This window comes from Phycodurus eques, chromosome 8, assembly GCF_024500275.1.
Source record: "Phycodurus eques isolate BA_2022a chromosome 8, UOR_Pequ_1.1, whole genome shotgun sequence".
Taxonomy (NCBI): domain Eukaryota; kingdom Metazoa; phylum Chordata; class Actinopteri; order Syngnathiformes; family Syngnathidae; genus Phycodurus; species Phycodurus eques.
The window spans coordinates 3,853,907-3,867,249 of NC_084532.1; the positions used below are offsets into that span (position 1 = coordinate 3,853,907).

General features: G+C 44.4%; 1 protein-coding gene across 1 annotated transcript in view; it reads left to right on the forward strand.

Annotated features, from left to right (window-relative positions):
- Positions 1 to 9,214: 9,214 nt before the first annotated feature.
- LOC133405893 (PH domain leucine-rich repeat-containing protein phosphatase 1-like) overlaps positions 9,215 to 13,343 on the forward strand; it is a 47,592-nt gene continuing 43,463 nt past the window's right edge. Inside the window, exon 1 of the mRNA XM_061682949.1 lies at positions 9,215 to 11,096. Coding sequence (XP_061538933.1) covers positions 9,506 to 11,096 — 1,591 coding nt within the window. The 5' untranslated portion in view covers positions 9,215 to 9,505. The remainder of the gene's footprint in view (positions 11,097 to 13,343) is intronic.

The window sequence follows — 13,343 nt, forward strand, 5'->3', positions numbered from 1 at the left end:
CATGTCCCGACTACGCTTCTTCCTTGCCTCCTCCGTCCCAATTAATCTCCGCCTTCACCGGCACCACCGTTTTGAAAAGGGCCTCCTTAGATAGCTGAGTCCCTTCCTCTGCTTCCCTTTTCCTCCCCCTGCATCCTGCCCAAGTTGACACAGATAGAGAGTAAGAGTAAGTATGCACTTGTGCTTCTTTGTCTCTGGGGTAGAGTGAGGTTAAAGGGTGATCATCTATCTAGGACTAAAACACCATCACATACTGAATTAAACAGGTAAACAAGCTCATGCTGCACACGAGTCAAAAGAACAAAAGAACATCAGCATGAGAAAAAAGCATGTGCAAAGGCCTTGAGCTGCTCAAATATGGAGAAGGGAATGTAAACATGGGGGCGGGTTCTGAAGGGGTTTGTGTACAAGAGGGGGAGGGGAAAGGAGGGGAAATTGCAACCTGCAACTTGAACCTGAAATGCACAAGAGGAGTTAGAAATTGGGAGACAGCAGGCAGATAAAGGGAGAAGAAGCCAAGCAAAGAGTGTACAACATAGATGGGGTGATGAGGGAAGGTGGGCTAGGAATGGGCGGAGAGGATAAAGTAGAACCACCTGTAGTTGAAAACAACATTCTTGAAAGTGGCTCTGTTGCTCTTTGCCACACTCATTATGCTCATGTGTATTTGTGTGTGCAGTTAACATAGTGGAAATATGCATTTGCATTCCTGTGCGCATTTCCGTGTATTTGATTACATTCCCCTTTCCTGCAATGCTCTTCAATGGTTGAAACCTAAATTGCATAGCAGGTCGGAGCAGATATAGTAATAGCATAAAACAGATGGAACTGCAAGCTGCAACTGGCAGTTAAAGTTGCAACTGGCAGTTAAAGCTTTTCTTTGTCTGAATAATGATTCTAACTAAATGGAAACTCCAGATAAACAGATCAGGGTTGTAACTCTGCCTGCTGTCTAGATTGTCATTATAACCACTGTCAGGAATGTCAAAAAGACTTTGTAATCGCAAGAGTTGCAATCTGTCGCACTGCTGACAACACAATTACAGTACCCACAAGAAAAAAATTAAATAAAATCGCCCTTAAAAAAACTAAATTATTTTAACAATAATAAAATATTTACATTGTTTAGTAATTTAACATCAATAATTAAAATATTCCCTTAGGAATTAATACGTATCAACAAAACTGTCACTGAACATAACATAAATAAAAGGCACTTTGTCCCTGAAAATGTAAACAGAATCCTCCATACCATATACCGGTACTCCAGGTGCATGCCAAGTAGGTTGCCTAGTTTTAGTAAACATTTTTGGGCAAGGAAAATACCCTGTTACAACATGAGGCTTTCAGCATGCCCTGTTCCATGTTGCAATATCAACCCTACACTGAAAATCTTTTCTGACTTACTGTGAAGTCCCACCCTAGGTGGGTTAAAAGTGATACACAGAAGTTCTGACCCACATTGCTAGTCTAAAATCTGACAGCAGTAGGCTCAGAGAAGGTCCTGAAAGGCTTTGTTTGCTTGCAGTAATATAGGAAAGAATGCAATGAGACAGACACAGTAATATCACAAATCAGGTGGGTCAATGAATCGTGAGTGTAAGCTGACTGTAATGGCAGAAAATTAACTAACCTAATGAAAAACGAACAAAAAATGGTGATCAAAACACAATGGCAAAGAAAATGCTGAAGATGTCAGCTATATATAACGAATATGTCACTTACTTTCTCTTCCATTGAGTTTCAAAACATTTTTAGGAACAATTATTCACAATGCCAAGTTAAACTTTAATATCATATTTAATTAATCAGAAAGCACATTTCCAACCAGACGCTGCCTCGAACCGCCTGTCGATCTCCTGTTCCATTCTTCCCTCACTTGTGAACAAGACCCCAAGATACTTGAACTCCTCCACTTGGGGCAGGATCTCATCCCCGACCCGGAGAGGGCACACCACCCTTTTCCGACTGAGGACCATGTTCTCAGATTCAGAGGTGCTGATTCTCATCCCAGCCGCTTCACACTCAGATCACGGCTTGATGAAGCCAACAGAACCATATCATCTGCAAAATCCAGAGATCCAATATTGAGGCCACCGAACCGGACCCCCTCTACGGCGTGGCTGCAACTTGAAATTCTGTCCATAGAATTTATGAACAGAATCGGAGACAAAGGGCAGTCTTGGCGGAGTCCAACCCTCACCGGAAACGAGTCCAACTTACTGCCGACAATGCAGACCAAACTCTGACATCAGTCGTACAGGGACAGAACAGCCCATATCAGGGAGTTCAGTACCCCATACTCCCGAAGCCACCCCCACAGGACTACCCGAGGGTCACTTCTCCAAGTCCACAAAACATATGTAGACTGGTTGGACAAACTCCCATGCACCCTCGAGGATCCTGCCGAGGGTGTAGAGCTGTTCCAATGTTCCACGGCCAGGAAGAAAACCACACTGCTCCTCCTGAATCGGAGATTTGACTTCCTGACGGACCCTCCTCTCCAGCACCCCTGAATACACCTCACCAGGGAGGCTGAGGAGTGTGATCCCCCTCTAGTTGGAACACACTCTCTGGTCCCCCGTCTCAAAAAGGGGGACCACCACCCCAGTCTGCCAATCCAGAGGCACTGTCCCCGATGTCGATGCAATGTTGCAAAGGCGTGTCAACCAGGACAGCCCCACAACATCCAGAGCCTTTAGGAACTCCGGGCAAAGCTCATCCACCCCCGGGGCCTTGTGACCGAGGAGCTTTTTAACCACCTTGGTGACCTCAACCCCAGAGATAGGAGAGCCCACCTAAGAGAATCCAGACTCTGCTTCCTCATGGGAAGGTGTGTCGGTGGAATTGAGGAACTCTTCGAAGTATTCTCCCCACCGACTCAAAACGTCCCGAGTCGAGGTCAGCAGTGCAGCATCCCCAATATACACAGTGCTGATGGTGCACTGCTTCCCCCTCCTGAGATGCTGGATGGTGAACCAGAATTTTCTCGAAGCCGTCTGGAAGTCTTTCTCCATGGCCTCACTGAACTCCTCCCATGCTCGAGTTTTTGCTTCAGCGACCACCAAAGCTGCATTCCGCTTGGCCAGCTGGTACCCATCAGCTGCCTCAGGAGTCCCATAGGCCAAAATGGTCCGTCAGGACTCCTTCAGCTTGACGGCATCCCTTACTGTTGGTGTACACCAACGGGTTCAGGGATTGCCGCCACGACAGGCACCGACCACCTTACAGCCACAGCTCCAGTCGGCCGCCTCAGCAATGGAGGCGCGGAACATGGTCCACTCGGACTCGATGTCCCCCGCCTCCCCCGGAACATGAACAAAGTTCTGTCGGAGGTGGGAGTTGAAACTCCTTCTGACAGGGGATTCTGACAGGCGTTCCCAGCAGACCCTCACAATATGTTTGGGCCTGCCACATCGGACAGGCATCTTCTCCCACCATCGGAGCCAATCTCACCACCAGGTGCTGATCAGTTGACAGCTCCGCCCCTCTCTTCACCCGAGTGTCCAAGACATGCGGCTGCAAGTCCGATGACACGACCACAAAGTCGATCATCAAACTGCGACCTAGGGTGTCCTGGTGCCAAGTGCACGTGTGGACACCCTTATGCTTGAACGTGGTGTGCGTTATAGACAATCCGTGATGCGCACAGAAGTCCAGTAACAGAACACCACTCGGGTTCTGATCGGAGGTCCGTTCCTCCCAATCACGCCCTTCTAGGTCTCACTGTCATTGCCCACGTGAGCAATGAAGTCCCCCAGCAGAACGATGGAGTGCCCAGTGGGAGCGCTCTCCAGCACCCCCTCTAAGGACTCCAAAAAGGGTGGGTACTCTGAACTGCTGTTTGGTGCATAGGCACAAACAACAGTCAGGACCCGTCCCCCCAACCGAAGGCGGAGGGAGGCTACACTCTCGTCCACCGGAGTGAACCCCAACGTACAGGCGCCGAGCAACTCCAGAGTGGAAGAGAGACCAACCCCTCTCAAGAGGACTGGTAGCAGAGCCCAAGCCATGTGTGGAGGCGAGCCCGACTATATCTAGTTGGAACTTCTTGACCTCACACACCAGCTCGGGCTCCTTCCCTGCCAGAGAGGTGACATTCCACGTCCCTAGAGCCAGCTTCTGTAGCCGGGGATCGGATTGCCAAGGACACTGCTTTCGGCCACCACTCAGCTCACATGGCACCTGACCCCTATGGCCCCTCCCACAGGTGGTGAGCCCATGGGAAGGGGGACCCACGTTATACTTTTGGGCTGTGCCTGGCTGGACCCCATGGCTCGCCTTTGAGCACCACCTTCAGGGCTGGCTCCAGAGGGGGGCCCCGGTGACCCGCGTCCAGGCAACGGAAACCTCAAACCATTAATATTTTCCATCATAGAAGTCTTTTAGCCATGCTTTATCTGGTCCCTCACCTAGGACCTGTTTGCCATGGGTGACCCTACCAGGGGCATGAAGCCCCAGACGGCATAGCTCCTAGGATCACTGGGACACACAAATCCCTCCACCACGATAAGATGACGGCTGCCAGGAGGGGTCCTTCATACCTTCTCTGCACTTTTCGATCAACATCCTCAAGGCAAATAATGCATCTGTGGTACTTTTTTTATGTATGAAACCATACTGTTGCTCACAAATACTTCTGTCCTGAGTCTAGCCTCCACTACTCTTTCCCATAACTTCATTCATCAACTTTATTCCTCTATCGTTCCCACAGCTCTGCACATCACCCTTGTTCTTAAAAATGGGCACCAACACACTTTTCCTCCATTTCTCAGGCATCTTCTCACTGGCTAGAATTATTTTTTTAACAACCTGTTTCAAAAACTCCACAGCCACCTCTCCTAGATGATTCCAGACCTCCACAGGAATGTCATCAGGGCCAACTGCCTTTCCATTTTCATCCTCTTTCATGCCTTTCTAACTTCCCCCTTACTAATCATTGCCACTTCCTGGTCCACTCTTCTACTCTTCCTTCTCTCGCATTTTCCTTATTCATCAACTCCTCAAAGGCACCAGTTAACACAGTTCCATCTCTATCCTCAATTACCCTAACCTGCTGCACATCCTTGCCATCTTTAGCCCTCTGTCTGACCAACCTGTATAGATCATTTCTCCTTCTTCATGATTACAGCATATAAAACTGGAAATTACAGGGTTCTTTTTTGTTTTTGTTTTTTGTTTTGGGGGGGGGGGTCTTCAGTATGATGGAGACTATATGAAGCCAACAGTGTAAAGAATAGTACAATAAACTCTCTCTGTACCATATGTAACATAAACATGAAAAAATAACCATGCAATTGCAAAATGATGGACAAGTAGATAACATGCACACAGGAAACAAAGTCAAATTTGTTACCCTTAATGTTCTATGCTGGCTACCTGAGCATCTGAGCCTGATGATACCAAAACTGTAATTTAAAAAAAAAAAAAAAAAAAGGAAAAGAAAACTTGAGAGAAATACAAGCGGGGTGTGTGTTAAACTCCCATTACTTCCTGTCGAGAGGCCGCCAACCTAAAATATTGTAGCACAACAGTGTCCCCACCTGGGGATTTGTTGAACTTACTTGGTTTACCTTGTACTGTACTTCATTATGTTACTATTACAACTCATAGGTGTGGATTCCAAAGAGGATACAGACGCCTCAACATCTCATTGGTTTTTAATGGATGGAATTATAATGGATGTGAAATGGTTGCTGTGGATTAAAGTTATATTGAATTTATATTGAATAAAGTTTCAACATAATGGAGGTTGTTTTTAGATGTTGCTACAGTCCCATGAAAAAGTTTGCCCCTTTCTCATTTTTTTTTTTTTTTTTTAATGCAGCGTTTCCACAGTTTAATGTTTAATATCATCTAACAAATTTAAATATCAGACAATTGGATAACCCAAGTAAACATAAAATGCAGTTTATAATGTTAATGGCCCCTAAGTCTAATAACTGGTTGGACTACCCTCAGCAGCAGCAACTGAAATCAAGCGTTTTCTATAACATGTAATGAGTCTTTTGCATCTTTGTGGAGATATTTTGGCCCACTCTTCCGAGGCAGAATACTTTTATATAGCAAAAGTGAAGGGTTTTTCAAGCGTGAACTGTCTTTTTAAGGTCATGCCACAGCATGATTCAAGTCCGGTCTTTGACTAGGCCACGACAAAACCTTTTTTCTTCTTCTTTTTTAAGCCATTCAGAAGTTGCCTTGCTGGTGTGTTTTGGATCATTGCCCTGCTGCCAAACCGAAGTGTGCTCCAACTTGAACCAACCAACTGATGGTCGAACATTGTCCTTCGGGATTTTCTGCGAAAGAGCACAATTCATGGTTCCATCAATCACGGCAAGTTGTTCAGGTCCTGAAGAAGCAACCATCACACTACTACCAACATGTTTGACTGTTGGTATGATGTTCCTTTTCTGAAATGCTGTGTTACATTTGCACCAGATGTAACGAGACACGCACCTTCCACAAAGTTCAACTTTCATCTCGTCAGTCCATAGAATATGCTCCCAGAAGTCTTGGGAATCATTCAGATTATTATTATTATTTTCAATAATAAGACAAGACCTCCTGTTCTTTTTGGTGTTCGCCTTGGAACTCTGCCATGCATGCCATTGCTGTCCAGTCTCTTCCTTATTGTTGAGCCATGAACACTGACCTGAACTCTGGAAAGCGATGCCTGCAGTTCTTTAGATGTTGTCTTGGGTTCCTTTGTGACCTACTGGATGAGTCATTGCTGTACTCTTGGGGTAATTTTTGTAGGCCGGCCCCTCCTGGGAAGGTTCGCCATTGTTCCATGTTTTTTTTCCCATTTGAGGATAATGACTCTGACCATGCTTCACTGAAATCCTAAAGCGTTAGAACCCTTTCCAGACTGATAGATGCAATGGCAGTTGTTGATATGGGCAATATGCCGCCGCCGCCGCCACCCATTTCTAGAATGAGTTCAGATGACATCTGAAGTGCCTCTTGACAGACCTGGGAAACAGGGGAGGGACTCACATTTTACCTAAGTAGAATTTGAGGCACATGTCTCCATTTTTGTGGTTTCTTTTATATTTTTTTGTATACTATTAGAAGTTCCCTGTCTTGTGCTGTTTACTTTTAGGGTGCACCTACCTCAACTGCCACTGAGACAACCTTCTTCGTTTGGATTTTTAAATGACTATTCCAGTATGTAATATTAATAATCCTAACACTGATTCATTCAATGTCAATCCTGAGTTTACATGCATGAGAGTAAATGCAGGATATGGTAGCAAATGTCATCACGTTTTAGAGAGTGGAGCATTTTAACTCAGGCTCTGAGGCTCAGCATATATTCAAACGCAAATGATTTCAATGTAACTTACATTAGTCAGCATACAGCATTTCTTCCTTGACCAGAGGATGGATAATGATGTGTCAGAGAGGAATGATGCTGCTTCAGAAGACAGTCCCACTTACTCATTAACACAAAACCACTGAGGAGAGCATTGTGGCCACGTTCTTGTGTGAAACTTGTTAAACATCATGCATTTGCTTTCACTTCAAGGACGGGGCCAGTTACATATACATTTCCGATGGTGCAATATTGCAGTAAGATCTACAAATGCTATGCCCACATCAACAGATATCTGTAATAACATACTTTTCTGTTGTTTTGAGGTTGGGGGTTATGGAGCAGCTTGTGGGGTATGGGCTGCTTGGTATGACGTCACAGTGTGAATTCCATCCATCCATTTTCGATACTGCTTGTACTCATGAGAGTAAAGGGTGAGCTCGAGCACATCCCAGCTGAATTCAGGTGAGAGGCAGGGTCCACCCTGGCTTGGCCATCAGCCAATCGCAGCTAAACTATTACAGTACATATTTTGAATTTGTTTTGGTTTTTTTTTTTTTAGTTGGTCTATTGTTCTGTTTTATATTCAAGTGCTGCAGAAAAGGGATGGCTATTCAGGATGAATTCCGCATTGACATAATTATTAGTTCAGTGACTTCTTAGTTACCCTTACTTACTTGTGAGTAGAAGCACTTGTTTATTTGAATGGTTTATACAATCCCTATTACATTAACAATGGAAGAAGCACACTCCTTAGTGCTGTTTTTGCCTCATAGAGTAATTTACAGCAAATATTAAGAACATTTTTTCCGTTTCCGTTTTTTCGGCTTGTCATTCTTGTTGTTTTCATGCATGCAGTAAATTGAAATCACCACAAAGAGGAAGCATTATATAATTAATTCCCTGTGGTTTGGATGTATTCAATTATTTTTTTTGATCAGTTCTAATCACTTTATTAGACTACAACAAATAAATTGTCCAGGGATATACTGTACGTGTAGTCATCTTCACCCCTCCTCATGGTACAAACTCATTTGTCCTCTGAAAGCTTTTGCCATCTAAATGCCAAATTTAATTACCCTTCTTCAGATGCACTAAATCTCAGTGGAAACATGTCAACATCCGAATGGAAATTATTCTTTATTTTGTAAGAATTGTTTGAAAAACACTTCAATATATTACTTTGTAATGGATTAAAATTTTGAATAAGTTTCAAAATAAACTCAATGGGACTCACACACCTGCCCGCTATAATAAAGTAATAAATCATATCCTAAATTTTAAACTTGTAAGTAATGCAGTACAGTAATACAGTAATTTGCAACACTGTCTTGGTACTGAATTATGATGTTAATATAATGAACATTAAAAAAAATTAAATCCTTTTTTTTTTTTTTTTTTTTTTTTTTTACTGAAAATTGCTCAGTTTACGTATTTTATTAACTTTGAGTTCCTATCACATATTCTCATGGCATTACACTGTAGTAGGCCTATCTCTACCATGTGGCTCAGTGTCACTTGGTAGCGTCATTTCAAAGACATCATAAAATAACACAAGCCGGGAAAAGCAGAAGGTCGCAACAAGTTCGTGTGACGCATGAATGAATGCAGAAATAGTTTTAGGTCACAAAGGAAATACATAAAGTGACTTCCCCTTACCTGTGAACTCAATTGATCCATAAATATATTACTACACATTCCAATCTATATATTTTTAATAAGCATTATTATTCCTATTTATAAATCCTGAAAACAAGTCAATTAAAACCGTCCATGTGGGAGATAATCGAGGGGCGGTGCTGTCCTCATTTCCTTGTAGTTTTTACCATGAAAAGTGTAAATTTCCGAGCATTAGTTAGACCCCGAATGCACCATTATTCATCATATTCAATGAGACCCGCCCAGCTTTGCCGTCCGTCACTCATCCGTCTGTACAACGGGACTCGCCTTCTCCCGCTGTCTTCTACGGCGACAAACTCGAACCGCGTTTTAACATCTCAACTAGCTGGTTAGCTCTTGCCGTTGAGCTAACAACAATGGGATGATGTGGCGAAACAACTCTTTGGACGAACGACGAAGCAACTTCGCGTGCTAGGCTAACCGGAGCCCATTCGTTTTCGACTCGTCCAAGCTAAAGGCTCCACGCTAACGAAGGCTAGCCTTCACCTGCAGGCTGTTCTCGGTACGGGGATGGAACGTGTGAAGGAAGACGAGTGTCGAGCTCTTTTAACCTCGCAAACGCCACAATGGACGCCAGAGTCTAATCATAACGGCGTCCACGTGAAATCGAGCGGATTTACATCACTGTCTACTGGAAAACGAGCATCCATTGGCGAAGATGAGGGTGGAGGCTCAGAGGCAAAACTCTTAGGGAAGGGAATCGCGGCCACCTCCCTTCTCCAGATTGCCATCAGGAATGGGATCTACCAGAACCAAGTTGCTATCGGCGGTGCGGCCAAAAATATCAACATGTCCTCGGTGAAGACTGGTAACATTTACACCATTTCATCCGTCAACAACAGCACCTCGACCAACTCCTTGTTGAGTAAGAGACGCCAGCGGCACAAGAGGAATCTGTCGCTGGGGTGCCCGCCGACGAGCTGCTCTCCCGGCGTGTCTCCCGCGGAGGCGGCCGGTTCCGCTCCTTCCGCTTCTCCACTGAGCACCCTGAGTCTGGATAGGAAAACCTTCCTCAGGCAGAAACAGTCAAAGCAGCTTCTGGCCTCCGATAAGGGCTGGGTGACATCGGACCTTAAAAGGGGCTGCATTCACGTCCACGACTGGCTCACGCCCTCCTACCCACGGCCGGTGCTATGCACAGTGGATACTACAGCTACAGAGGTGGTCAGTAAATTGCATGCAAGTAAAGCTGAGTCTGTCTTGAGAGTAAATTGTGAAAATACTGCTAATGTAAGTTTTTGTAAGGGTATTAATGGACAGATTGATGGTACACATCATGATGGATCAGATCCCAAAGAAAATGAGGCTCTGCAGTCTAACAGTCGGACAAAGCAGTGTTATTTCGATACAAGCCTCTTTTTGGGTGATAAAACTACAAGTAACTCTTCATCAGAGGTTTGCCTGACTGACATTGGCATGGATTTAAACTTGAGCGCTACCACCGACTGTTCTGGAGTGTACTCTGGATCAGATATGGAGAATAGTAATTGTGAGGAGTTAAGTCTAGGAGGACCCAAAAGCACACTGCAGCAGGACTCACTTAGTGAAGGCACAGGTTTGGGTACAGACTCATCAGCTTTGAGCCCCAACTGTGACAGTGCCACAGAGGGACCGGACCCATTTGAGAGCTCTTCTGATGAGGTCGAGCTCACCTCCTCTCCAACGCATTCTGCCAGCAACTCTCCTGCAGACCTGCCCTCAACTACATACCTCACAAATGCTCCACAGCAATTGATAAGCACGCTAGAAGATGCCAGCGGGGCTGCAGCTGGCGATTGCAAATATTCACCTCAAGTAGTGAAACATTCCTCCAAATGCTCCAGCAGTCCTCAGGCCCGACCCCTGAGTAACCAAGCATCAGTGCAGCCTGACCCGGAGATCCTGGCAGGGAGCAGAGCTTGGCCAGAGCCGATCAATACTAGCCCGACTCCGGCTCTCTTTGTCCAGCTGCACGGTGGAATTGTGCGACGTCTACGAGATGACGAGAGGCCTCTGCAAATATTAAATGAGTACCTCACGAACCTTGGCTTTGAAGACCCATGGAGGGTGCAGGAGGAGGGAATGAATCCAGGCATTGGCAGCCTAATTCGCTTCTACTTTGGTGAGTAATTAGGGGAAAAAAAATCATTACTGGATTTGAATTTGAGTTCTATATGCACTGTATGTCTTAAATTAACAATTATTTTGATAGGTTTCATTTTCCTTACCTCATATCGTGTACAGTAGATGTCAGAGCTGCTATCTGCTCAGTACAGCGGTCGGTTATTGTGTGCTTTTTTGTTGTGCGTACATATTGTGTGCCTTGAAGTCTGTTATTGTGTTTGTTCAGTGTGGTCTATAACTCAGTGTTGTGCTTTTCTCTCTGTACATGATGCATCTGGAGACATCAGGTGTACTCTACCCTATAAATGACAGATTTATAACATTTTGGTTTCAGTCCTCCTTGTTTTTCTAACTTGTCATTGATAATGGCCCTGTTTAGCTCCCAAGTAAAGATGTTTGGAAACCGTCATGATCTCTTTTGGGATTAGCACAATTGAATACGGTTTTTGACCTCATTTTTACACTTTCCACAAAGTAATAACCTCATGATGTGATAATGGAGTACCGTGCATACGCTTTCCCTAACATTGTTTTTGACTGTACTTTACAATATCCAAAGTTTTTCAAATTTGCACAGTATCAACATTGGGGGCTGTCATATTGTGCACTGTATATTTGTCCATCCGTGCCACTAAACCAAAACTTAAAAAGGAAGGTAAGTTGAATGTGTGCCCATCTTGTTTTTTCTTTTCATGACTGACATGGATCACACTTTTTTATTTTTTTGTAGTTGGCATAAAGCTGAAATGAATTTACAGTGGATATAAAAAAATCTACACGCCCTATCTTGCTCTTTTTTTCATATCACAAATATGAAAGACACGGACGGAGTGGTAGCACGCAGGACAAGGGTCGTGAACCCGGCTGTACAACTGAAGTGTGGTGGGACTGGCTATGTAAATTATAAATGCCTATAGGACCAGAGTGTGAGTGAGGGGATACCCAAGAAGTTCGCATAGTCATAAGTTATTTCTCACAATGAGTGAGTGGCCCCACACCTAGTGAATAAGTTCCAGGGGAATGTGTCTGCGGGCACATACAAGTGAATTTACACCGTTTTGCATGCACAATGACCATCAGAAGTGTCCTGTAATCGATGTGCTTCAGGGAAGCATGGCGATGGAAGCATCATGCTTTTGGTGCTGTTTTTCTTGAGCCGGAACTGTGGCCTTTAACAAGGTGGAAGCAATTATGAACAGCGAAATAGCAGTCAGCGTTAGCATAAAACCCTAAGGCTTGTGCTCAAAAGCTTAAAAGAAGTGTCAGTAAAACCCTATTAGAACATCTGAAATTTATTTAGGGTTAATTAGAGGCATTTTAAATGGTGACAGGTGTGTGCTGACTCTGGTGTAACACAAGTTCATTGTGATTGGAAATTCTGAAAACAGCCACATCCCAGTTATGGTGTGCAGACTTGTGCAGCCTTCTCAGTTATTTTACTTCCCCATTTGAAAAGATTAAATATATATATATTAAATTGAGTTGTACGAGTTGTCACAGTGGTGAAAAAAGTTTTGAAATTTTTTTGGTCTATTTTTTTTATATAAAAAAATCTGGCATTTGAGCAGGTGTGTGTGGACTTTTTGCACTCTATTCATCATCTGAACTTCCTCATTCATATGGACCTCTCAAAATGTTTAATGTAGAGTGCTGCAGGGGCCCTCAAGATACTTAAGACAGACACAGCTGTCAAAAAAGCAGTGAGAGCCTGGTGTGAAAGTGAAAGTTAAAAGGCAGTGGGAGCAAAACCGAGTTCGGTTGTACTTTGTTGAAGTATTTAACAAGGTACTCGTGTTATTTTTTGATCAATCCTCATCCACAAATCCATCAACGTCCTCATCGTCTGTATCCAAAATGAACAGCTGGTCAAGTTCTCAATCAAACACGACGGGTTCCCTCTCGTCATTGTCTTGAGTCAGTCTCGTTGGCGTGCGGCTCCTCAGAAATGATTCCGGCTTTTCCGAAAGCTCGAACAACAGTGCAAGCAGACACGTTAGCCCAAGTATCCACAATCCATTCACAAATTGTGGCGTAACTCGCCCAGCACTGCCTTGTAGTCTTAGTAAAGCTGTGTTCGCCATCTGTCATCCATGGCTCCCACGCTGCTCACAACTTCACTTTGAACGCCCTGTTTACACCGATGCCCAGTTGTTGGAATTCCTTCGTCAAGCCTCCCGGAATGATGGCAAGCTCCAAGTTATTGCACTCAGTCGAATGGTGACGGTAGAGACGGTCCCGGCTGTTC